The sequence below is a fragment of the Ascidia mentula genome, chromosome 4, assembly GCF_947561715.1.
Source record: "Ascidia mentula chromosome 4, kaAscMent1.1, whole genome shotgun sequence".
Classification (NCBI taxonomy): domain Eukaryota; kingdom Metazoa; phylum Chordata; class Ascidiacea; order Phlebobranchia; family Ascidiidae; genus Ascidia; species Ascidia mentula.
Genome location: NC_138569.1, coordinates 22,579,708 through 22,602,790, shown reverse-complemented (window position 1 = coordinate 22,602,790; position 23,083 = coordinate 22,579,708). Strand labels below are relative to the sequence as shown.

Here is a 23,083-nt window from a genome sequence, read left to right as displayed (position 1 = left end):
GGTTGTTTAAACATTTCGCCGCCAAGTTTTTTTTACTGATTTCTAAACGGCTAAATCGACAGGAAGATTTTAATAACATGGCGTTGTGTCTAATCGGCATGCAAGGCCGCGATTCCCTCTTGGCAAAAACACGAGACTCAACCCCGAGGCGAAATACTTTGTACTGTTACGCCGCTGTGTTCTGTAATTGTCCTTTTAACACAAGCTTAGCGTGATATAAGTTTACACGCTTTAAGAGTTTTCTTAATATTGTATTAAGTTTACAAGCGTTAATTTAACCTACAGCATCAATTTATTTGCATGTTTAACCTACGTATTTAGGGTTTGGGTATCAACAGGACTTAAAAACAAAGTTTGTAGATTTACTTTTGTAAATTTTTTCAAACCTAAACCAAATTCTCTGTAAGGACAAATATTTTTGTGGAGTCTCATTTCCTATAAGACGGCAAGTTTCCATGTACCAACATTTAATCTAACTTTCAATTCCACACAAACCGTTACTTACCAAGTTGTGTATTAATTCGTGGTTAACGTGTTTTCCTCGAGAAATTTCTGCATCAAGAGAAACGTGAGTGGGTTGTCATCAATTTCGTGCTTGGCTTGGCATAAGCTCCCAGGACCTAACAAGAATCACTTTTTTATCGCAGTTATTTCGAGCCAGTGAGTTTCCAATACTTTTATTACCTCACATCGATCGTTGTGACGTCATGAATAGGTTTGTTACGATGTTTCGTATCCCCTCACGGCAAATATTTTCTGACTGATCAACTTTTTAAAAAAATATTATTGAGGGTACAAGTTTTGCGGTTTAGTCAACCACAAACTTGTCTGGAATACGACAAAAATTAAAATACATTTAACCAACGATTATTTACTGTGATGTCACAGTTACATCCGATGTAATTGCAGAACTAAACAATGCAAAACTTTTACGTTCAACTCGTTTATTAGAACACTGGGTTCCTCGATAAAACGATTCGGACTTGGAATCGTTTGGGCTGAAATCACGTTGCGTCCAGTATTTTTTCTTTTGTTTTTCAAACCCGGAGTAATTTAATATTCCTAAATTTTGTCTCTAGATTGTCGTAGGAAAGAAAATATTAGCACAACTAATAGTTTAACATAGGGAAGAATGTTTTAACAATGGTATCATTGTGACGACACAGTTAGTGACAAGTCCAGATATAAACGTTCATGATGAGTTTGGTGAAGTTCCGAAGGTCAAGAATCAAAAGGGTCTTGTTATCCTTCTCAGCGGTCGTTGTCATGACAGCCACGTACTTTTACCTCACCCAAGAGGATGGAATATTCAAGACCGTGGATGAGGGGACGGAAAGTGTCGGAAGTGATGAGGTTGTAGTGGATGACCGCTACAGGGCGCTCTCTGCCCCCGCCCTGCCCAGACCACGTGACATGGACATGAAAGGTCCGGGAGAAGGGGGGAGTGCTGTGAGGTTGCTCAACTTAAACGATGAGGAACAGAAGAGCATGGAAGACAGCATCCAGACGTTTGCTGTGAACCAGTTCGTAAGTGAGAGGATTTCAATCCACCGGAACCTTAAGGATTCCCGACATGAACAGTAAGTTCAAGTTGGATATTTATATAAACATAAACTGGAAAATGTATTACTACCAAGCAGCAAACCAAACATTGTAATCAGTTCTGGAGTTAACTCAAATATACGCTGGACGTAAACAATTCGAAACCTCTACTCATTAATTATGTATAAGCAGTACCCCAGTTGACAGAGTGACAATGGATCGTGGTTGATGTAAGGGGTATAAATATTTATGTAGAATGTGCCCAAACTTCCCGTGGAATGTATTTATCCCAATATAAACAATAATTACGTTAATGTTGCAGATGCCGACAGAGGGCTCCGTTTAATTACCGTCGGATGCCTACGACTAGTGTGATTATTGCATTCTACAATGAGGGCTGGTCAACATTAATACGTACAATATACAGCGTCCTGCACAGCTCTCCGACTTCACTGCTTGAAGAAATTATATTGGTGGATGATTACAGCGACAAACGTTAGTAGTTCCGCGTAGAGAATGTTGCCGGCTCGCCATTGCATCTACAACGACCCAACGCCAAAAAAACATTTGTGTCACGTGTGTTTATCATGCCTCAGTTTACCACCATAATTTTGACATTCTGTTTGACATTTTAAATACTTCAGCAAGAACGCCGCCAAAACGTGAGCCCTGATAAACACCAGAGATGAATTCATGGAGTTTTTGATCTGAAAATATCCTGACCGGCCGTTGACTCGTTCGTGTCATTTGCATTTTATTTCAAAATATAAAAATAACTTCATGCGAATATGTTGAAGTTGTCAAGAGTTCGGTTAAGTCTGTTCATATATTTGTGGTTTGTAAAATCACAGAGAGAATCGCCAGATTTCTGACGACAAAACTTAACCTGGGAATTGTATGTAGCCTAGCCGGCATTTCCAAAGTATTTTTGAACATCGTGTTCAATTTTGCAGCATATCTGAAAGGCAAGTTGGAGGACTTCCTGAATAATATGAAGAGAGTTCGTTTGGTTCGAACCAAACAGAGGGAGGGTTTGGTTCGTGCAAGATTACTTGGAGCTTCACTTGCTCAAGGTCGGTAAATAAAATGTGTCACATGCTGGTTTCCATCGACGACCATGATTCATTTCCTTGTATAAGAAGAGCTACATTCCTATGTCTTCTAATTTCTACATATTTTTTCCTTTGGAAGTTTGCTTTTTATCACGATTGTGACGTAATAGCACATTGGTGTAAACTCTTTGTTACGACCACAATTAAAATATGTATAGTGGTAACCGCATACTATATTCATTATATGATGTTACAGCAAACTTATTTGATGGTGATCAACACTGGAAGTTATTCCAGATGTTGAAAAAATGTTGTTGCTTTTTCAGGGGAGGTACTGACTTTCCTTGATTGTCACTGCGAGTGCATGTCTGGGTGGCTGGAACCATTACTTGAAAGGATAATGCAAGATGAAACAGTTATCGTTGTCCCTGTGATCGACACTATTGACTACAACACCTTTGAGTAAGTTCGATAATATACTGAGCGCCGACGGAGAATTTGTTTATACAACCTCAATTAAACTTTAAAAAAAACTTAAAACTTAAACTTTTATGATGTTTGTGTGAGGGAGGCCCCCCCACCTTCGCAACACGTGAACAAACACCTTCTGATTTTTTGCTCTGGTGTTTCCTACGGATATTCGCACCTTGTCAAGGTCAAACCATCTTAGGGGCAACGTGGCGTTAAATATTTGTCTATGACGTGCGCGGTCACCATAGAAACATTGTTTCTTTAAACATTGTTCGATAACATTTTCTAGTGATCTGTTACATCATGGGGCTTGAACCCATATGACCTTGAGTAGGCGGGAAGTACAAAGTCCACAACAATTTATTGTCACATGTTGGCGTGGCAGGTTACAAAACATGTGATGCCTCAATTGCATAACAATCACCTGTGTTAAGCCGGTGGGCTCAGGTTAAAGCCTGGTGAGATTAAGGGTTGGTCACGACTCCCTTTAAGTTAGGATGATTGCTATCCGGGGATGCTGTGGTGAGTGTTGGATTCAGTGAAGAAGCTCGGTTGGTTTCCCACATCCTGTATGTGGGCGTTTTAACTTTGTCACGAACCAATGACGTTAAAATCAAATGAAATATTGAACAAATGTAAGGTTTTATTTAATATTTGTTCAACGTGAGCCTTAACACGGGTTGATACAATTCGTGCAAATTGCCCTAGAGGTTTTGACTCAAACATTTAAAAAAAAATTGTTCTAACAAAATAAAAATTAAATAACCACCGAGAAAGGATCCTGCATCCGCAGTAATGTTGAATATTTCAGGTATTACTACGGAGGCCACGAGCCACAGATCGGTGGCTTTGACTGGAGGCTCACTTTCCAGTGGCATACGATCCCAGACCATGAGAGGAGGAGAAGGAAATCCCCGGTCGACCCGATAAGATCACCTACCATGGCAGGCGGGTTATTCGCCGTCAGTAAAACTTATTTTTCCCACATTGGAACTTACGACGCCGGAATGGAAATCTGGGGCGGGGAAAATCTGGAACTTTCATTCAGGGTCAGTCAACAAATCCTTTAACTTTCCGGAAAAAAAAACGTCATAAAAAATTTGCTTTAAACCACAATCAACACCGGTACTTCCGCTATTACTGAACCATTATTCGGTCACAGACATGGATGTGCGGCGGGAAACTGGAGACAATACCTTGTTCCCACGTAGGTCACGTGTTCCCCAAACAATCACCCTACCCCCGACCGAAGTTTGTCACAAACACCTTAAGAGCTGCCGAGGTGTGGATGGACGATTATAAACAACATTTCTACATAAGGAATCCACACGCGAAAAAGGTAATTCCTCTACTAGGCGAATGTTTTAAAAGCTTTTGGTTGTTTTGTAGAATTCAACCCCCCACTGTGGCTGTTTGCACTTCTCTCGTTGTTAATACTAAAATAACTTTATCTCTTCATAATCACAATTATGACATCATAACAGGAGGACTATGGAGACGTATCTGACCGGAAAATGTTACGTGAGCGCCTCCAGTGTAAAAATTTTAAATGGTATTTGGAAAATGTTTATCCGGACCTTCACGTCCCTGAAGACCGACCCGGATATTATGGAGCTGTAAGTTGTCACCAACGTTTGAACCCAGAATATTCTAGAATACTAAATGCGAAATGTTCAGTTCTAACATGATGTTTTTTGACATGTTTTGTTGTTATGCAAAACTTTAACGCAACCAGTTTCGGAACAGCGGTATGACGTCATATTGTCTTGATTACGCCCCCCCTCAGCACAATCCGACTGGGGGAAGGGTTTCCGTGTTTGGTTGTCACGGCCAAGGTGGAAATCAGGTACTTTTTATTTCATGTAAAGATTGGTAACAGTGGAAGGGGGAAATGTATTCACTACATGGTCAAATACTTCAAAACAATGCAGAGATTTTCCAATCTTACTAACACGTGGTTTGGGAGGCCACTTTCCTTGGGGTCTTGCCATAAATTCCATTCAAAACAGGTTTAAAGTTTGGGAGGCTAATTTCGGTGGTGGATTGTGGGGGGTTTGCTTTTTAATTTCTTTATAATTTTGTTAAAATTCTGCCAGAAAATTACACTGGCAATGTTTGTGACCTGGCCAGTGCTCGATTTTAGAGCTCTGCTTGTCCTGGAGCAAAACAATAAAAAGATGTAAAGCGCCCCAAAGTTAAGTGAAAAACATTAAAGAACAAAGCTACAAATTCATGAATATGTATGAGGGAATTAACGTTAAATGTGTTGATCGTATAACCTATTTAATCCTGAACTTACATCATGAAGAGATTAATGTGGCTTGCTGGATTTTTGTCCCTAAGCAAGCGTGTAATCCAGCACTCACTTCGTCGCCGTTGGTTTGATTTTGACTTTTTTTGAGATTTAAGATTATTGTTATGTTGTTAGTTTTTCGAGTATACGACGAAAAAGGAAGTCCGGTTTAATTCCGAGAAGGAAATGTGCATGAGCGCTGTTGGTGCTGACGACACGGTTACTATGCTAGACTGTGCCCCTGACAACCGCCAACCACCCCGTGTACAACAGTGGGTTCATTCATCTGTAAGTTAGACCATCATCTAATATGGTGACGTAAATTTACTGTGGTTAGAAACGGTGACCTTCAAACCAATATGAAGTCACAGCCGGGAAGCAAAATATGACGTCACTGTTTTATTGTAGGATGGAAGGATAAGTTCCATGTTGAACGATAAATGTTTACAAGCCGGGGTAACCAAGGATGGGAACCCGGAACTTATCCTCACAACCTGCAAAGAAGGCAACAGATACCAAAGCTGGTATTGGACATGATGCCGCTTGGTGGCGTAATACAACCGCAGTCTAGGCAGTCCAAGGAGCGTCCAAGTGTTGTGACGTAGCAGTCATTGAAGAGTTGGAACAGTATTCAATATAATATTGTTCTTACGTACGATTCAGAGATTGTTGACGCCATAAATTGAATTATTCAGCATTGTTCGTCACTTTATGACGTCATGTACTGTGTTTTATTTAAAAGAGGATTAGTTGCTATGTGATGCTTTTATTTATTCTATGCCACTTGCGTAAAAAACATCTTATTTACGTTGAGAAAATTTACAATATTTATTATTCGTGGGTTTAAACCCCAACTTGAAGGGATAATGAAAATGTGTAGCCTCATTTTTTACCCCTAGCTTAACATCCACTGTCGAAAAAAATATGTTTTTCATGAAATAATTTTGTTTTGTGTCGTAACGGTAGTTATTTGTTAATACAAACAGAACAGTCTGTGTCGTAACGGTAGTTATTTGTTAATACAAACAGAACAGTCTGTGTTGTGACGTTTTCCGCGAAACGAGGCAACTTTTTTATTTATTTTTTTATTTCCGAAAGAAACAAATTGACGTCTTGGCTTCAACAGAATAGTCCGTATGTTTGTAAAATATTCCGTTGTGTCTAGTCAGAAGTTGTATTTAGCGGAAAACTTATTTAATTTCAAGAAAACAGACTATTAAACCGTATATTGTAAAGAAACTCCAAAACCAAAATTTATGAAGAGAATTGTCGAAGTTAAATTATGGTCACATTTTACCCTGCAGTCAAAACACATTTCCAAAATTTACGTCAAAAAATAATGGCTGTATTTATGACTATTTTTAATTTGCTGAGATCCAAAAAGTCCACATTTGCCAAAATTCATTTAGGGACTTTCTCCACAAGAAATGCGGCAGTTTTGTAATTTCGTCAAAACAAAGATTTTACGTTATGCATGACTGATTAAAATGTTTTCTTTATATTTTGGCACTTACGACATGTTTCAAGAAACAGTAATATAAAATTATCTTTCTGATTTAAACTGTATCCAAAATTTCTATTGTTTGTTTTTAGTTATTTGCGTTTCGTATTTTTTGCGCTGTAGTTGTGCTTAAATTTTAGGAAACTAGCTGCAAGGTTTATAAAATTAGGTTAAAATTTTGTTGAGTCATGCGAAACATTTTTCGAATTGTGTCGGAATGACAAAAGTGATTTTTTCACATTTGTTTAGAAAATGTGTGTTGGAATGAAGTTAGTAATTCAAAATGCATTTCATGTTTACATCGAACTATGCCATGTTGAGCAGGTAAGTTATTCAATTTGTTGCTATGTTATGGCGAACATTCATACAGGAACTTTATTTGTTTGAAGAAACCCGTTGAAGAGGTGTTGTATTTGTGTCAATGCATTTTACACAAGCAATGCTTCATCTCCATTAAGTGCAAAAGAAATTATTGAGAAGCAACTTCGGGCTGAAGTGAAAATCCCTAAAGCTAAAAAATGGTGTGTTTATTTTTTATTATTGTTATTCATGCAGTTCGACTTCATGTCATCAATTGGTGCGATTTTAATGTTGCAGGTAAAGATTTGCATTGGTTTAGATGGGAGTTCTTTAGAATAACACATGTAGTGCAGTTGTGAATGTATTGGGGGGGGGGGGGGGGGGATTTCTTGTTGAGGCAAAGCAGAAATAGTCATAGAATATATATTCAAAAATACCAAACACAAAAAAAATTTACAGAAATTAAAGGAAAAATGTGATGAACAGTAACAAGCATGTCATATTTCTACCTGACTTTGGTGTGCACTTTTACTGCAGCATCCAGTATGTTATAAAATTGATATGTTGTTTTGTGAAGGTCAAAGACAGCCGTACTCGAAGCTTTGGATGGGACAGTGCAGTTTTCTCTACAACCAGAATATTCCAGTTCTGTATCTCCACAGTATTGGGGAAGAACGAATGTGGGGTCATTTAAATCTAGAGCAAGAAAGTAATTCTGGGCCAATTCTCTTTTGTTTTGTATTTTTGTCTCCGGTTTCATTGTTAAAAACAAGCCCCATGCAACAGAAAACTGGTGTATTATTGCATCTATGTTGTGTAGTGTCTCTATTGTTGAGCAGTATAAAAGAACACTTGTGACCTCTAAGGCGCATTACACTACAAACTGCAAAGCAATAAGTGCTTAGTGTGTCAACAGAATCGTTTATTTTTTTGTCTGCAGCTGATTTAAAATGTCTCCCTTTCTTATAATTTTTTTCGAAAATGAGTCTGTAAAAGTTTTATTTGTGAGAACAAGGAAACTTGCCCAAAATTATGAAAACATTGACATGTTTTATTTGTTTATAATTTATTTAAACTGATGGTGGCATGATATTTAGCCGAAATGTATAAAATAAATAACGTTAATGTTTTCTGCAATTTTGGCCAGTCTGGTTGTTCACTAAGTAAATCTGTTATTATTGTTCCTAAGTTTTATTTATGTTTTACCAGAAGTGGAATCATGGCAGCAAATTATGTCATTTCCAAACAGAAGGCATTGTTTGAACACGACTGGGAGGCCGAGGGTGTGAGGATGTGGCTGGAGAAAAATCCTGACGAAGAATTTTCCCATGATCCCCTTGACGGTGACGGAAACATTTCAATGTTAGATGAATCCAAAACAGAAGATAAAAGAAAAACAATTTTTGAAGAGGAGGAATTGTTCAAAGAAATCCATGGGACAAGTCTGGAAGTTTCTGTGGAATCTTTAAAAACATTATTGAGACAACAAAAGGTTCAAATGTTCTGTTTACTTAAATACATGTTTGGTGGTTCTGTATGAAAGCTTTACAACATCCTGAATGCTAAAAGAACAATTTTAAGCTATGTGAAAATATATTTTAACTGAAACCAAGTTAAAATCCATTTTAATATTAAGGTTGGGAAGACCCCATTCTGCTACTTTGTTTAAAACAGATCCTGTTTTGTTTCAGGCAGAAAAAGCTGCCAACATGTTTTTGTCATTGAGAAAAAATGACACTGAAATCCCGGAACAGCTCGTTAACCAACTGATCGGTTTCCTCTCCTTCTGCCATTGCTGCGATGACACCATCGAAGTATACAAAAAATTTCCACATGAAGTAGGATTTTGTGTTAATATCCATGCTTTAAATGATATATTTTGTGTTGCCAGTAGCGATGACGGTAACAATGCAACATTTTAACAGATGATGTTCAGAGTGAGCAAAAGTGGAAACATAGAATTATTGGACAAAGTTATGAACGCCCTTCCATTCCCAAGCCCAGAACATATAATGGCCTACATTACATCATGTACCAAAGTAAGCACGTAAATTTGTTTAAGGGTTATTTATTCACTTCAAAATTCAATCTTAATAAATTAATTATTGCATTCTTAGGCAAAACAATTTGAGAAAGCTGTTTCAATATATTCAAAATATTTTCAAGACAAAACAATTGCTGACTTAAAAACCTACAACGCAATGACTTTGGTTTCCCGGAATCACGGCAAGGTCAGATTTTTTGCCAGAAAGGATCTGTTTTGTTTATCGTAAAGTTGGATTTTATTAATGGCTTGAAACCGCTCAACACTGTTGGTTGGTTGCATGTAACAAATTTTAATTTTTTTTGTATCATAGACTTGGCTGGAAACCATTTACAGAAATGGTTTTTGGCCGAACGAAGAAACATTCATTTTCCTGTTCATGGCATCAAACACGTGGTCGCCCCAAAAACATTTCAAAATTTGGTCAAAAATATTGAATGAGTTAAAAGTTGCCGGGATAGGTAAAAATACATGTCGATTTCAAAAGTTTAAATTTAATGTTTTCGATCAAGTATAATTGTAACACCAATTGCTACAATGACTTTTATCTACTGCCATTTTCACACAGCATTAACCTGACCACCTGAAGCTTTGCCCTGAATATAAATTCCATCACAATATTCCCATAGCTTGAACTATTGTTAAAATAACCTGCTTCTTTACATAAATTAATCACATGTCCTGAACACAACCTGCATTTGTAAATTATCTTCATTATCTGTTCCAAACTGGGGATATGTTTGGGGTGTCAATGAGATTAGCTTTCAGATGAAAGTTTAAGTATGTATGGGGCAATGATGTACAGAGTTGGAGGATTCAAACTTGAAAAAGAGGCCATTGACCAAATGAATTTGTGTATTGTCAAAAATATGAGGGGAAAGAAGTTTAAGTCAACTCCCCGGGAAGGTAACTTTCTTTTTGCTTGCCTAAAACTGATGAACGAATTCAACAAGTAATTTTGTAAATAATTATTAAAATATGCAAATAATTTTTTTAACTTTATGTGCAGTGGCAGCTCTTGACTTCTTACAATACAAACTAAATGACATAAAATCCATAAAGATTTTGTGGGAGGTTATTACAAGTTATGACAACTATAAACTTGTTCAAATATCAAACATGGAATATAGGTTTTTGTAAGTATCCCAAGCTTAAGTGTAGTCCAGCTTTTGTGGAAAAACTTTATTAAAGGTTGTCCAAATAAAGCAATGGTTTAAATGCATTGAAATGCTAAACCTATTGGATAGGTTCTTTTTTGCTGCAGGAAGAAGATGTTAATTTGCTCCCTTAAGTATGACAGTATGGAAAACGCATGGTCCATGTTACACAAATTAACCCCAAGAGTAAGTTTTCCTTGTTTGACAAAATAAATTGTTTAACCAACAATTTCATAGAAATTTTCATTCAATTCCAATGGAAAAATGGAATTATTGTCCGCCATTCTTCGACACAATCGACCAGAATATCTTCCGGCAACTTTTTCTTTGTGTAAGAAATACTTCTGTAAAAGTAAAATATTTGGACAAGTAGATGTGTTAAAGTTTGCATCTAGTCAATGGGACAAAGAAAAATACATATTTGCACAAGATTGTTGCATGTTGTATTCACCAGATAAATTCTACAATATCATTGCAGATTAAACCAAAATGGTTTAGTCACATGAGGGTAACACCAGACTAAGATAAAAAAAAATCAATCTAACAACAACAGTTAAATGGTGAATGTTGTATACAGACTTGGACAGAATGCGAAATGAGTCATCACTCTGTTTGGAATGGTTGAAAATCGCTATGGAGCTCTCGTGCAATGCAGACAAAGATACCATCACCGAGCTTGTACACATTGTCATGAAGTTTGGCTTCTATGTGCTGACTTCAGATGACAAATCAGAGTAAATATAAAATTTGCACCTGTTTTGGAGCAAATTCAACAGTTATTTCTTGTTTTTATTAGAAAGATCATGCTGCTCAATTTGTCGCTTCAATTTATTGTCACATTTGGATCAATAGCTCACGCTTCAGAGCATGTTAAAATGTGCTTGAACAAGTTTGGTGAAATTCCCATAAAGTAAGTCAGCTTGGTTGTCTGGCAAAACGTTTGTTTTATTTAACAATAGATTACATTTAACAATAAAAAACATGTTTTGTTTGTAATGCAACAGTATCTTGTACTAATTTAAAATGTTTGTTATTCCAGTAAGCAGTCCCTCGAATTGTGTCGAAAACTGCATGAGCAACACCCAGACTCATCAACCCTACAAAATGTATGCTTTTTATTCCAAACAGCACAAATCTATTCAAAATATGTGGTTAGAATCAAACATAAAAGGCTTTAAATTTGTTGCCAAAATGTTTTAACTAAAATAAAAGGCAAACTCATGACTTACACATTTGACAGATTTATTGTTGGTCCAAACTTAATTACTTAATTTTTGTGCAGGCTGTGGAGGGTTTAGAGGAAAAATGGAAAAGTTTCATTCCAAAAACCAAGGAAAAAAGTTTCCAACGTAATGTTGATCCATTTCCATTTTGACCGATGTGATTATTTTGTCGCAATTTGAATGAACAGTTGTTGTTTTGAGAAAAGTTCATGAAGCGTTCGATTAATTGCCTTAATAATATAAATGCGCTATCTGACTCAAGAGTAGCTCCAATACTAGTAAAGCGGCAAAAACCGAACCTTCATATATTAACAGTCCGACTCCAAATAAGGCGTAACAAAAATATATGTGTGAAATTATTCTCTGTATTTGCCGGCTATCTTTCGCACAGCATGCAATACGTCTCACCGATTAACGTAACTTAAAATCCGTGATGTTTTATTCGTACAGTATACAGAGCATTTTAAAGTCTCAGCATTTAAGCAGTGATCAGGTTGTTAACACAACAACAAATGAACATATCTGTTTCAACGTATATATGTCAACATCACACTAAGATTGGGAATGTAACGGCTTATAAAAGACGAAGGTGCAAAAGAATAGAGAAAGAGTTATTAGAGGTTCCAAGCGGTGGTTGTTATCGGCGGTGAAGGTACAAGTTTGGTGATTGTAAAACAAAAGGGAAGTGAAAGTAAGACGAGAAAACGATACACAATGCATGGTGACAGTATGACGGTTTGAATAAATTGGCGGTGACTTTTAAACAAAATGCGGTTACTACAAGGAATTTTTCACGACCAACACGAGACGCGCTACATTGGTTTCTGTGAAAATAAAAACGGATGCTGATTTTGTTACAAAAGACTTGTCTTCGATTTCCAACCGTTTATTGTTGTTCGTTCGGTTGCGAATCAGATTGCCGGTCCTGTATTTAAATGTTTGGAAAAGCAGACATGGCATAGGCCGCTTTCTGAGGCTTTTCTAGATTAATCTTTAACTAGCTAGACTTCGAATAAAGGATTGTGCATCCATTGTTTGAAAACAATCGTGACACAAGTTGCACAGTGACAGTTTGTGTGACATTGATATTTTACAATAGTTTGGTTAGTAAGGAATGCAGTCTAGCGAACAGATTTTACAATGGAGGACAGATTAAACCTTATGAAACCGGCTTAAACCAAATAACATAATGATTGGTGTCGCTTAAATATTGGTTTGTACCTGTATTAAACCCAAATTTAAAAAGGCAGAGCAGGATTTACCTAAACACGATAGCCACTGTCACCTAATCGTGTTTGTGTATAGGGTTTGTGCGTTTTTGATTTTCAGTGTCTTGGAAATAGCGATTGTGTCTCATATCTTTTGTTATATGATGCTGTACATTTTGTGGCGTACTTCTGTTAGAACGTGGTGTATGCTAATATACCGGCAGTCGGCTGCTGGATCGGTTCATGTACCACAGTTTGAGTAACACCAGTGTGGTATATAAATTATCTTTGCACATGTGTTTAGTATCTTTGCAGTGGTGCGATAGTACCAATGTGGCCAGGTAAATATGGTGATACATCAAGTCAGTGCTTTTCAACATGTGGCAGTAATGCGCATATGAAAATATTTTGTGCAGGTGGCAAACATGTTGTGGATGAATGTGGACAAGAATTGTGTGATAAGTGGTCGTTTTCGTTCAGGAACTTCTTGTTTGTGCCAGGCTTATTCCTGCAGGGTTGTTTCATGCAACCAAAAGGCCACATAACCCTGAAAGCCGTTGTCAGTCCACTGGGAAGTGTGGCCTTCATGCGCCCTCTTCATGAGCTGTAGGCTACGTGAATACTCTTCACTAATATGATTGAAATTACCTTTGTAAAATTGCATCAGATAGTTTACAGGTTTAGCCAGTGTCTGTGGTAATGTTCTTTTTTTAACCAAAATATTCTTTCCTATTACCAGTCTGTTAGTATTCGTGGTGTACGACGGATGAAACTTTCTTGAAAAAAGTGCGGACATCTTCCAAAAAAGTTTGAAAGCACTGCATTAAATGATGAAAGTTGTAAGTCGGCGAAAACTCCGTTATTTCCTCGTATTTATTTCTATCATATCCTTGCTGCTCCTTTTCTTCCAAGCCATTGTTTACTTGACACCTGTGGGTGGCAGACATGCCGACAACCGACTCGAAGGAATCGTAGACTTTGCCAAACAATTCACAAATCAACCGTCGTTCCGACCAAAACCTGCACTAAAACGTCCTGAAGAAACAGGAAGTGACGGAATAGGAGAGTGGGGGGTAGCGGTCAAACTTCCGGAGTTAGGAAAGCAAGACCAGGAGGAACACAACCGCCTGTGGAACAAATATGGAATCAACCAGTTTCTGAGTCAGAAAATTTCACCCCATCGTTTGTTGAAAGATGCAAGACCAAAAGAGTAAGGTCCATAAAAATACCCATGTTTAAATTGATGCTGGGTCTGGTTTTTGCCTCATCAATTACTCCATTATTGTTTAAACAAGTTTTTTCTTGTTTTTTTCCTCATTTCCAGATGTTTAAAGCAGGAACCTTATGACTATTCCAAACTGCCCAGTACCTCAGTTATTATTGTATTTTACAACGAGGGTTGGTCGACATTCATTAGGACGATCTACAGCGTGCTTCACAACACACCTGATATATTACTCCATGAAGTAATACTGGTGGACGATTTTAGTGACCACGGTACAAACAAAGCGTATTTGTGACGTCATTATTTTTATTCTTGTTTAAGAATTTAATATGTTTTTGTTTGATTATTTGTCTTTTTTTTGAGATATGATGCTGTTTTAGAGCACCTTAAACAACCCCTGCAGGATTTTGTTTCAACTTTGCCGAAAGTTCGTTTGATTCGAACCGAGAGACGGGAGGGTTTGATCAGAGCTCGTCTAATCGGCCTTGACCAGGCATCAGGTTGGAAAGTTTATTCTCGGAGAGAATTTTTTATCGCTTCAATGAATTTGGCAAAACATTGCCCTCTGACATTTGCCCATACTTCCTAATCTTGTTGCTAAAAGTGGATGAAAATTTTGAATTTATGTTAAAACTCAATGCAGCTTTTGTGACGTCAGTGATTACGTTGCAGGCGAGGTAACAGCGTTTGTGGATTGCCACTGCGAATGTACAATAGGTTGGTTGGAGGGGCTACTCGTAGAAATTGTAAAGGACAACGCAACCTTGGCGGTCCCTGTCACTGATGATATCGATTCGAGGACATTCCAGTAATCTTTTATGTAGGAATATTCATCCCCGTGATTTCAACCAGGATGTTAAAGCTTTCCTGATATAATCTTTGCCGAAACAAAACTGTCAAGTTGACAATGGAAGAATGATGACTGCGCAGATACGTTAAGTAATTCACAACGCTTCGCACTTTCCAGGTATTATTACGGATACGGCGTGCCATCAATCGGGGGATTCACCTGGCAATTGTTCTTCCATTGGAGGTTTATGAGCGATGAGAAGTTGGGGAGGAGGAGGAGTATGGCGGAACCGATCCCCACCCCCACTATTTCCGGGGGGTTGTTCGCCGTCAACAGGAAATACTTCATGCATATCGGTAGCTATGACAACCAGATGGAGGTCTGGGGGGGAGAAAACGTCGAAGTTTCATTTAGGGTAAGATTTCTATCCCAAGCAGTTGTTTTCCGATCCACGTTCATGATGAAATTAATTAGTTGTCGAATATTTCTGATGCGAAATAAATTCCCAGACTTGGATGTGTGGGGGGAGGGTCATCATCCTCCCTTGTTCCCATATCGGGCACGTGTCACGTGATCACGACACCTACCAAAGGAGGAAAACATTCTGGGTAAACGTGATGAGGGTCGCCGAGGTTTGGTTGGACGAATACAAGAGGTTATTCTACAACAGACTGCCGGTGCCGAGAATCGTGAGTTTATTGGGAGGAAATTGAAACAAAATCCAACACAGAATATTTGTAGGATGTTGATGTGAAAGAACGGAAGAAGTTACGAGAGAGATTAAAATGCCACAATTTCAAGTGGTACTTGGAAAATATATACCCAGAACAAAAAATTCCTGATGATAAAATTGGTTCATTCGGTTCTGTAAGTTTCAGAAAACCTTTGCCAACTGTTCGTGACGCATTTTAAATGAAAGCAAAACTTTCCAAAACGCCATTATGTCTTTTTTTTAAATTATTTGTTATTGGAACGAATAATATTTTGCACTTTTCAGATTCGCACATTGGGGAATCCACCCAAGTGTTTGGATCTTTCCATCAAAGACAAAAAGTCAAGTGTGGGTCTTTATAATTGCCACGGACTTTCAAACCAGGTTAGCGGTTCGAGTTTTTCATCTAATGTCGGAAATTAAATAAATTTTGAGATTTCCCGCCAAATTTAAACACTCTTGATTTGTCACTTTTGTTCCAGTTCATTGAACACACAAAAAAAGAAGAGTTACGACTAAACTATGACAAAGAGTCTTGCATCACATTAGATGACGAACGACCTCTAGTGACAGTTTGTGAGTGTGCAGCTGACATTGGAAAAAACGACAAAAAACAAATATGGAATTTTGAAAAGGTTTCGGTTAGAGAGTGATTATGTTTGCAAATAATCCCGAGAAGTCCAACACTGAAGCTGCAATTTTTATGTAAATGTTTTCGTTTGTTCGGGCGAAATCTTGCGTTAAATCACCCCCCATGATGAAATACGTCACGTCCGCCCATCTCAACAAACCCTGCCTTACATTCCCATACATTTCCAGTCTTACTTATGACTATATTTGCTTAGGGAGGACCAATAGTGAACGTGGCCACTGGAGAATGCATGACAGCCGTAAACTACCAACTCCACATGCTGGAATGCAACGCCACCAACATAATGCAGCAGTGGACTTTGTGGGATAAAAGATGAAGCAAACTGTCCCGAAATTTATCGGAGTTTTAAAATAGAGGAAAAGTCTTGTAGCGCGTGCTGGAGTCACCTTGCATTAGTTTTCTTAGATATCTTGGATTTAATATTTTTCCTTTGTTTACTCAAAAAATTACCTATTTCGAAAATTTGTTCATTCAAAAAATCAACAAAATTGGTTTTGCGTCGTCGCTTCTTCCGCCAATCATTCAACTTTTAGAACTCGTCGCTTGAAAAATAAACAAAGTTATTCCAGGTACTATCATGCTGTTCTCTCACATAATTTGTAAGCGAGAAAATAATTGTGCAGATTTTTGCAGCAACCTCTTTTTTGCAAGAACTACAAAGAAATGTCAATACGGTAATCGTTAAGTTCAGACTTCGCATCCTAGCTGGATCAGCCACTTTTTCATGACAAGTCGGAGCAAGATTTGAAAAGTCAAGCTCCCGGTGAAGTTTGAACTCACGACCCTGGGCTAACCAAGATACACTGGTGCGCAAGCGCACAACTTGCCAGGCAACCTTTACATTTTCGTACTAATCAGACAACAAAACAATGTTTCATACAGTCACCCGATAAGTCTATAGTGGAGTAACGAAAACAATGCCCCAATTAAGCACAGTTGTGACACCTTTTCACATAAATAATCATTACAACACTTTCCACGTTTACTTACAATAATCAGCCTAAAAGCATTGTGTGATAAACGTGACAATTGACTGTGAGGTCATACACGCAGCAACAATGGCTGTAGATTGTGTGATTGCAATGTTACGAAGTGGTCGAGTAAAGTTCCTCTAGTTGAAGTACGTTTACAGGCACACAAACAACTGACTGCCAGTACACAGCATGCTGAATGGTGTTTAAATATTGTTGCCTTCCTTCAGAACATAGATGGAAATTTCTAAATTATGTAGCGCCGCCGGTACTTAGCATTAAAAAGGTTTCCCGTTGCTGAGCACACTGTAGGCCTGCATTTATGACGTTGCTAAGCATACGAAACCAGGGATCTGTAGTACGACGAGCAAAACTATCATTTTTCATCCGGATTAATGGAGATCCAGATTAACTGAAGCTTTTTATACAGAAAAACATTTTGAGTCATTAGGCCAAGACTAGTTCTATAATTTGGCCAAAATCCATCCCTCTACTGACACTAAAAAAACGATTTCGACTGAACGGGCATCGTCAGTTTTTGCAAATACGAAATTGCAAACACAGAACGCTTCACAGGAATTGGGAAAACGTACAGCTCACTGTTTATAGTTGCAATTTCGTATTTGCAGAAACTGATGATGTCCGTGCAGTCAAAATCGATTTTGTCAGTGTGTATCAAAAAAACAGCTAAATTCAAACTGAAACTTCGATCAAAATTATTGGATTGGGAGAAGATACATATTATATTTACACATTTTAACTGAAAGTTTTTTCCCCTGGTGAAAAAAAACATTATTCGGCTTGGTGATGGTTGACTGGCCACAGATGATGCTTTTCTTTTCGGCGTAGTCCACGTGGGCATACGTTGCGACTTCCTATTGGTCAATCTTTGAAACAGTCATCATTTGTTCACGCATGAGTGTGTAACAAATGCCGCCGGCGTAAATTGTGTTTCAATTTGTAAAACGTTGCTGCTTAAATTTACAACCGGTAGCGTGGCTAAGTTAGAACAGGTATAACGACGTCATATTGGTGCATGTTAAAACCATGCTCAGTTATATTTACATTTCTCTGCCTCATCTACATTTTGAACCAAATTAATGATTGAAACAAGTTTTAAATCTTTCGGACTGATAATTCCAGATTTGCACAAGAAATTCTTGCAAACCTATTACATTATTTTAATAGTAGGTAGATATTCTGCATCAATAGTTGGTAGAGATACCGAAAAATTTAGCGTGTATTTTGTGAAAGCAGTAGTGTACGATGAAGGTGGGGAAATCAGTTCTGCTTTTATTTCTTGTCGGACTTTTTTTAGTTCCACAATTGTCGCGCGCCAATGAAGGTGAGAATATTTTGGTTCACATGAACTTATTGTTTTCGTAGCAGCAAAAGCTTGAAGCCACACATTTTGTTTCTGTTAAATATACGTTATAGTGTAACATGGCTTAACAAAAACACTAGGAAATCTACTTAATCGTTATCTGCAGTTTGGATATTGTTTGCAAGATTTGACCAAATTTCCAAGAATTTTATGCACATTGATAATATTTTATAAGCAATCGTCTATTTTGAAAAAAATTAAATATTTTAGATGAGGAAGATGAAGAAAAAGAAGAAAATACAACAGAACCAGAACAAGAAAATGGTGTTTATGTTTTAAACGATGACAATTTTGATGCATTCGTTAAAGGAAAAGAAGTTGTTTTGTTGGAATTTTATGCACCGTGGTGTGGACACTGCAAATCATTTGTCCCCACCTATGAGAAGATTGCCAAGGTTTGTTATCGTGGATGCTTTGTCATCATTTTACACATTTTAAAGCTAAGGTTTTGTAAAATTTATCCTGTTTTGATTGTTTTTTTTAAAGTTTTAAACGACTCTATAATATAAATACTTCATGGTTAGTTTAAGTATATTGACAAACAATTATTAAATATTAAAAATTAAGGAATATTTTTGCAGACTTTGGATGGCAAAGTTGCAGTTGCTAAGATTGATGCAACAGTTAGCAGCACATTAGCAAGCAAGTACGAAGTCCAAGGTTATCCAACCATCAAAATACTTCGTAATGGTGAAGCAATAACTTATGATGGAGGAAGGAGTGAGGATGGTAAGTTTTTGATACAAATGACCATTGTGGGTATTTATAAGCTTTGGTTAAGATTCCTTCATATTTTTTTGTTGAAGTAAGTGTCATTGAGAAAGCAAAGCAATGGCATGAAAGAATAATTAGCTGCAGTAACAAAGTCCTTTCAACAAAATAATCATTATAAATAACACCTAACTTCTACACATGTTGTTGCTGGAAAACAAACAATTCTCATGAAAAATTTTGATATTTTGCTGCTGTTGTTGCTGGACATAATTCAATTCTCAAAGCAGCTGAACTTAAAAAACGCTTAAATATATTTTTCTTTTAGTTGGGATTAATTTTTTTGTTTAACATAAACTTACAAACAGTTATTCATCAGTGGTATTGAAAGTTATGTTTAGAAATTGTGGCACGGGTTATGGAACTTGCTGATCCGAACTGGAAACCACCACCAGAGGCAGTGTTGACTCTTACAAAGGAGAACTTTGATGAAACCGTCGACAACTCTGATATTATTCTTGTTGAGTTCTACGCGCCGTGGTGTGGACATTGCAAGAAACTCGCCCCCGAATATGAAGCAGCTGCTCAAGAGCTGAATAAACGAGAGCCCCCAATTCCACTTGCCAAGGTTTTAAACATTGTTTGAATCACTTGTGCATTTATTATGACCACTCATATTTGAATAAAGCAATTGTTTCTTGTTAAAAACACTTGACTTGCATTGTAGGTCGATGCGACGGCAGAGTCCGAACTTGGTCAAAAGTATGATGTTTCTGGCTACCCCACGATGAAGTTGTTTAGAAGGGGTCGTGCATATGAGTATGATGGAGGTCGCGATAAACGAGGTTCATTCAACTTTGCTTTATTTTTTAAACAAAAGTTTTGTTTCTTTTTGTGATTTTTTGTCTTTTTATTATAATTCCAGTCAATCTGTTTTATAAATTTCATTATTATTGTACAGGAATTGTGAGTTACATGATTGAACAAAGCAAGCCACCGTCAACCGAACTAACATCAGTGAAAAATACAAAAAACATTCTCCACCATGCATCAGATGTTACAATTATTGGATGTTTTGGTTCTGCCGAGGACTCAGCACTCCAACTTTACCAAGATACAGGTGATAATCAACATTCTGACATGTTTTTTAGTCCCAGTCTTGTTGCAATTTGTCATCAACTGATTTGGGATGTTTACACAGGCAATAGTCTTCGGTCGGAATACGAGTTCCATCACACATTCAGTGAAGATGTCATGAACTTGATTGGAGCTTCCATCGGTGAAATCATACTTTTTCACCCAGAAAGATTTCAGTCTAAATATGAAAAAAAGAGTTACAGGCTCAGCATGGACGTAAGTAAATATTATTGATATTTTTTCACAAAAACATTTATTCTTTACTTGATGTCAGGTGGACACGAAAAAAGCTGACTTGGAGAAATTCTACAACGACCACTCTGTCCCATTGGTTGGTCAGCGTACTCGTGATAATATGAAGAAGAGATACTCAAAGCGCCCTCTGGTGGTGGTTTATTACACAGTAGACTTTAGTTTTGACTATCGGTGAGTGTTTGTTTGCAGTGCTCTGTTACAGGTTTAACTTACAACTGATTGTTTCCTAGCGAGGCGACCCAAGTTTGGAGAAGAAAAATTCTTCAAGTTGCCAACGAAATGAATGACGTCACTTTCGCAATTTCGAACGAGGATGATTTCGAAAGTAAGTTGAATGATTTAATGCAATGTGACCTTATTCACCATACCGAAAGCTGATTATGTGAGAAACTGTTCACATTCCAGACGACCTGAAAGCTGTTGGATTGGAAGACTCTGGAGAAGAGACGAACGTGGTCGCATACGACGTGAAGGGAAGGAAATACCCGATGGAACCAAACTCTGATTTCGATGCTGATGTTTTGAAAGAATTCGTCGACGATTTCCTCGCAGGTTTGTTTGCGTGTGGTGTGGGATGAGTACGTTGCGCTCATTGGATTCAATACTTGCCAAAGCTAATATCTAGTTAAAGCAGTTAAGAATGCGGTAAGAGAGTCCGTCATATAAATAATTCCGCCCCCTGTAATTACAAGCAAATAATATTAATAAACATGGTGTCATGCAACTTATGCGTTTTGTGTTACTGTTTCATGTTACAACTTTCCAGGAAATATAAAACCGAAGTACAAATCTGCCTCAAAACCAAAGAAGAATAACGGTCCTGTCAAAGTTGTTGTCGGAAACACTTTTGATGAGCTCGTCCTCAACAAAGATAGAAATGTTATGATTGAGTTTTACGCCCCCTGGTGTGGACATTGCAAGAAACTGGAACCAATTTATAAGAAGTTGGGAAAGAAGTTCAAGGTATTTCGTCTAATCGGAAAACATTCATCGTTAATTTATAATCTCGTCACAATCGTATTTTTTATGTCACAAACAATCCGACCAACACAGAAACTGTGCTCATAACATTTGCGCCATAAACCTTGAATAATCTTTCATTTAGGACAACGACAAAGTAACTATTGCGAAGATGGACGCCACCGCGAACGACATCCCTCACAGCGAGTATAAAGCAGATGGATTCCCTACTATATATTGGTCACCAGTGGGCGATAAAGATCATCCGGTCAAGTATGAGGGCGGTAGAGAGCTGAAAGACATGGAAAAATTCATCAACGAAAAGTTGACCAAACCCAAAGAGGAATTGTAAACAGAGAGATTACTCAACAACCTCTTAACAACGTCACTATGCCGATTATGACGTCATATTATAAACCTCGGCATGATTATTATGTTAAAATTTATAAAACGTTTTTTTGGCGATATTTCAAAACCATTTTTTTGTGCATCGAGGAGTCATCCACAAAATTACACTTGTGAGTTTATGTTACACCAAAGTATCACGTGAAGCATTTTCACATGAAGCATTTTCACATGAAGCCTTTCACACGATTTCACATTCCATCCATACTGACAACGTGTTCCTGTATTCGTGGTGGTTTCCCTCTTCTGGTTCCAAATAGAATTTATTTATGAATTTTGTTTGTTTTTTTGCCCGGGTGGGTAATCCCCTGTTGTGGACAAACGGTTCCTAAATAACCCCAACCAAGGTCATCGAGAGGTCAGAATGTTCCTTTTTCTTTTGGTGATGAACTTTAAGATGGAATCCAAACTGATTAGTCAGAAATCATCAAGACCTGGGTCGCCTACACCCCCCCTTGTGCGGCCTGACTCCAACTTAACCACAAAAACTTTATTTCGTAATTAACCACGTCATCGCCAATACAAAGTGGAACGGATGACGTCATACACGTTCGTATCGTCGCTGTTTTTTTCCGCGTAAAGAATGATAAATCGCTTGAATATTTTCAGAGCACGGATGTCACAAAATTCCAAATCAATTTATGTCTGAGATTTTTTAGTTTTGTATTTTGAGTCCATTAAAGAACGACGTCACCAGTCCTTATTCTTCTCCCACACATAACACGCAGTATATCTTGTTCCATAAACAGAACGGTGTGCAGGACCAGTTGTTGTTTTTGCAAATATTCGTTCACCAACGCATACCCCACGTTCGCCCACAGATGTTCTTGGTTGCATGCGACCTGATCAACACAGAACAAGATGGCGATGATATGATGTTGTAGTTTTGACAAAGAAACTGAGTCGGTAAAATATGGGTTTGCATCCAAGACACAGTTGGTTATAAGCATATTTTTATTTGATCAGTGTTTAAAAGTGAGTATTTTTCTGCTGCAAGAGTTTAGTTAGCAAAGTTTGTTTGTGTAACTATTGATTTTAGTATGAAAACAATTTATTAAAATGGTCTGGGTGAATAACATTGCCAGTTAAT

General features: G+C 37.6%; 4 protein-coding genes across 4 annotated transcripts; all 4 read left to right on the top strand.

Moving 5' to 3' along the window:
• The first annotated feature begins 1,083 nt into the window (after window positions 1–1,083).
• On the top strand, window positions 1,084–6,353 carry LOC145899536 (polypeptide N-acetylgalactosaminyltransferase 4-like). The gene is made up of 10 exons (XM_082988376.1): window positions 1,084–1,580; window positions 1,865–2,037; window positions 2,496–2,615; window positions 2,921–3,056; window positions 3,877–4,114; window positions 4,228–4,404; window positions 4,550–4,681; window positions 4,801–4,911; window positions 5,494–5,646; window positions 5,767–6,353. Exons 1-10 carry the CDS (start codon window positions 1,195–1,197, stop codon window positions 5,893–5,895), a joined length of 1,755 nt encoding a protein of 584 aa, XP_082844502.1. The 5' UTR covers window positions 1,084–1,194; the 3' UTR covers window positions 5,896–6,353.
• Window positions 6,354–7,055: 702 nt separating this feature from the next.
• LOC145898818 (small ribosomal subunit protein mS39-like) lies at window positions 7,056–12,012 on the top strand. The gene is made up of 16 exons (XM_082987446.1): window positions 7,056–7,183; window positions 7,249–7,380; window positions 7,737–7,868; window positions 8,369–8,651; window positions 8,851–8,997; window positions 9,085–9,198; window positions 9,277–9,390; window positions 9,517–9,664; window positions 9,972–10,109; window positions 10,213–10,339; window positions 10,468–10,546; window positions 10,598–10,691; window positions 10,938–11,094; window positions 11,157–11,270; window positions 11,400–11,466; window positions 11,643–12,012. Exons 1-16 carry the CDS (start codon window positions 7,143–7,145, stop codon window positions 11,733–11,735), a joined length of 1,980 nt encoding a protein of 659 aa, XP_082843572.1. The 5' UTR covers window positions 7,056–7,142; the 3' UTR covers window positions 11,736–12,012.
• A 1,126-nt stretch (window positions 12,013–13,138) lies between these two features.
• Window positions 13,139–16,733, top strand: LOC145898350 (polypeptide N-acetylgalactosaminyltransferase 4-like). Its single transcript, XM_082986777.1, has 12 exons — window positions 13,139–13,153; window positions 13,579–13,630; window positions 13,704–14,001; window positions 14,116–14,288; window positions 14,397–14,516; window positions 14,689–14,824; window positions 14,984–15,221; window positions 15,316–15,495; window positions 15,548–15,673; window positions 15,804–15,902; window positions 16,001–16,159; window positions 16,364–16,733. The coding sequence occupies exons 1-12, from the start codon at window positions 13,139–13,141 to the stop codon at window positions 16,484–16,486; spliced, it is 1,719 nt and encodes a 572-aa protein (XP_082842903.1). The 3' UTR covers window positions 16,487–16,733.
• Window positions 16,734–18,333: 1,600 nt separating this feature from the next.
• LOC145899565 (protein disulfide-isomerase A4-like) lies at window positions 18,334–22,267 on the top strand. The gene is made up of 12 exons (XM_082988408.1): window positions 18,334–18,486; window positions 18,736–18,920; window positions 19,107–19,254; window positions 19,638–19,864; window positions 19,964–20,081; window positions 20,198–20,356; window positions 20,438–20,589; window positions 20,648–20,799; window positions 20,859–20,953; window positions 21,034–21,180; window positions 21,395–21,591; window positions 21,734–22,267. The coding sequence occupies exons 1-12, from the start codon at window positions 18,408–18,410 to the stop codon at window positions 21,938–21,940; spliced, it is 1,866 nt and encodes a 621-aa protein (XP_082844534.1). The 5' UTR covers window positions 18,334–18,407; the 3' UTR covers window positions 21,941–22,267.
• The last annotated feature ends 816 nt before the right edge of the window (window positions 22,268–23,083 follow it).

Coding starts and splice junctions, on each gene's coding strand:
- LOC145899565 (XM_082988408.1), top strand. CDS start 18,408: ATGAAGGTGGGGAAATCAGTTCTGCTTTTATTTCTTGTCGGACTTTTT. Junction 18,487..18,735: donor ATTGTCGCGCGCCAATGAAG/GTGAGAATATTT, acceptor TAAATATTTTAG/ATGAGGAAGATGAAGAAAAA. Junction 20,082..20,197: donor TGGAGGTCGCGATAAACGAG/GTTCATTCAACT, acceptor ATTATTGTACAG/GAATTGTGAGTTACATGATT.
- LOC145898818 (XM_082987446.1), top strand. CDS start 7,143: ATGCATTTCATGTTTACATCGAACTATGCCATGTTGAGCAG. Junction 10,110..10,212: donor TAAGTCAACTCCCCGGGAAG/GTAACTTTCTTT, acceptor CTTTATGTGCAG/TGGCAGCTCTTGACTTCTTA. Junction 10,547..10,597: donor TACACAAATTAACCCCAAGA/GTAAGTTTTCCT, acceptor ACAATTTCATAG/AAATTTTCATTCAATTCCAA.
- LOC145899536 (XM_082988376.1), top strand. CDS start 1,195: ATGATGAGTTTGGTGAAGTTCCGAAGGTCAAGAATCAAAAGGGTCTTG. Junction 4,405..4,549: donor GGAATCCACACGCGAAAAAG/GTAATTCCTCTA, acceptor ACATCATAACAG/GAGGACTATGGAGACGTATC. Junction 4,682..4,800: donor GACCCGGATATTATGGAGCT/GTAAGTTGTCAC, acceptor TAACGCAACCAG/TTTCGGAACAGCGGTATGAC.
- LOC145898350 (XM_082986777.1), top strand. Junction 14,289..14,396: donor GGACGATTTTAGTGACCACG/GTACAAACAAAG, acceptor ATGCTGTTTTAG/AGCACCTTAAACAACCCCTG. Junction 16,160..16,363: donor GGAATTTTGAAAAGGTTTCG/GTTAGAGAGTGA, acceptor ATATTTGCTTAG/GGAGGACCAATAGTGAACGT.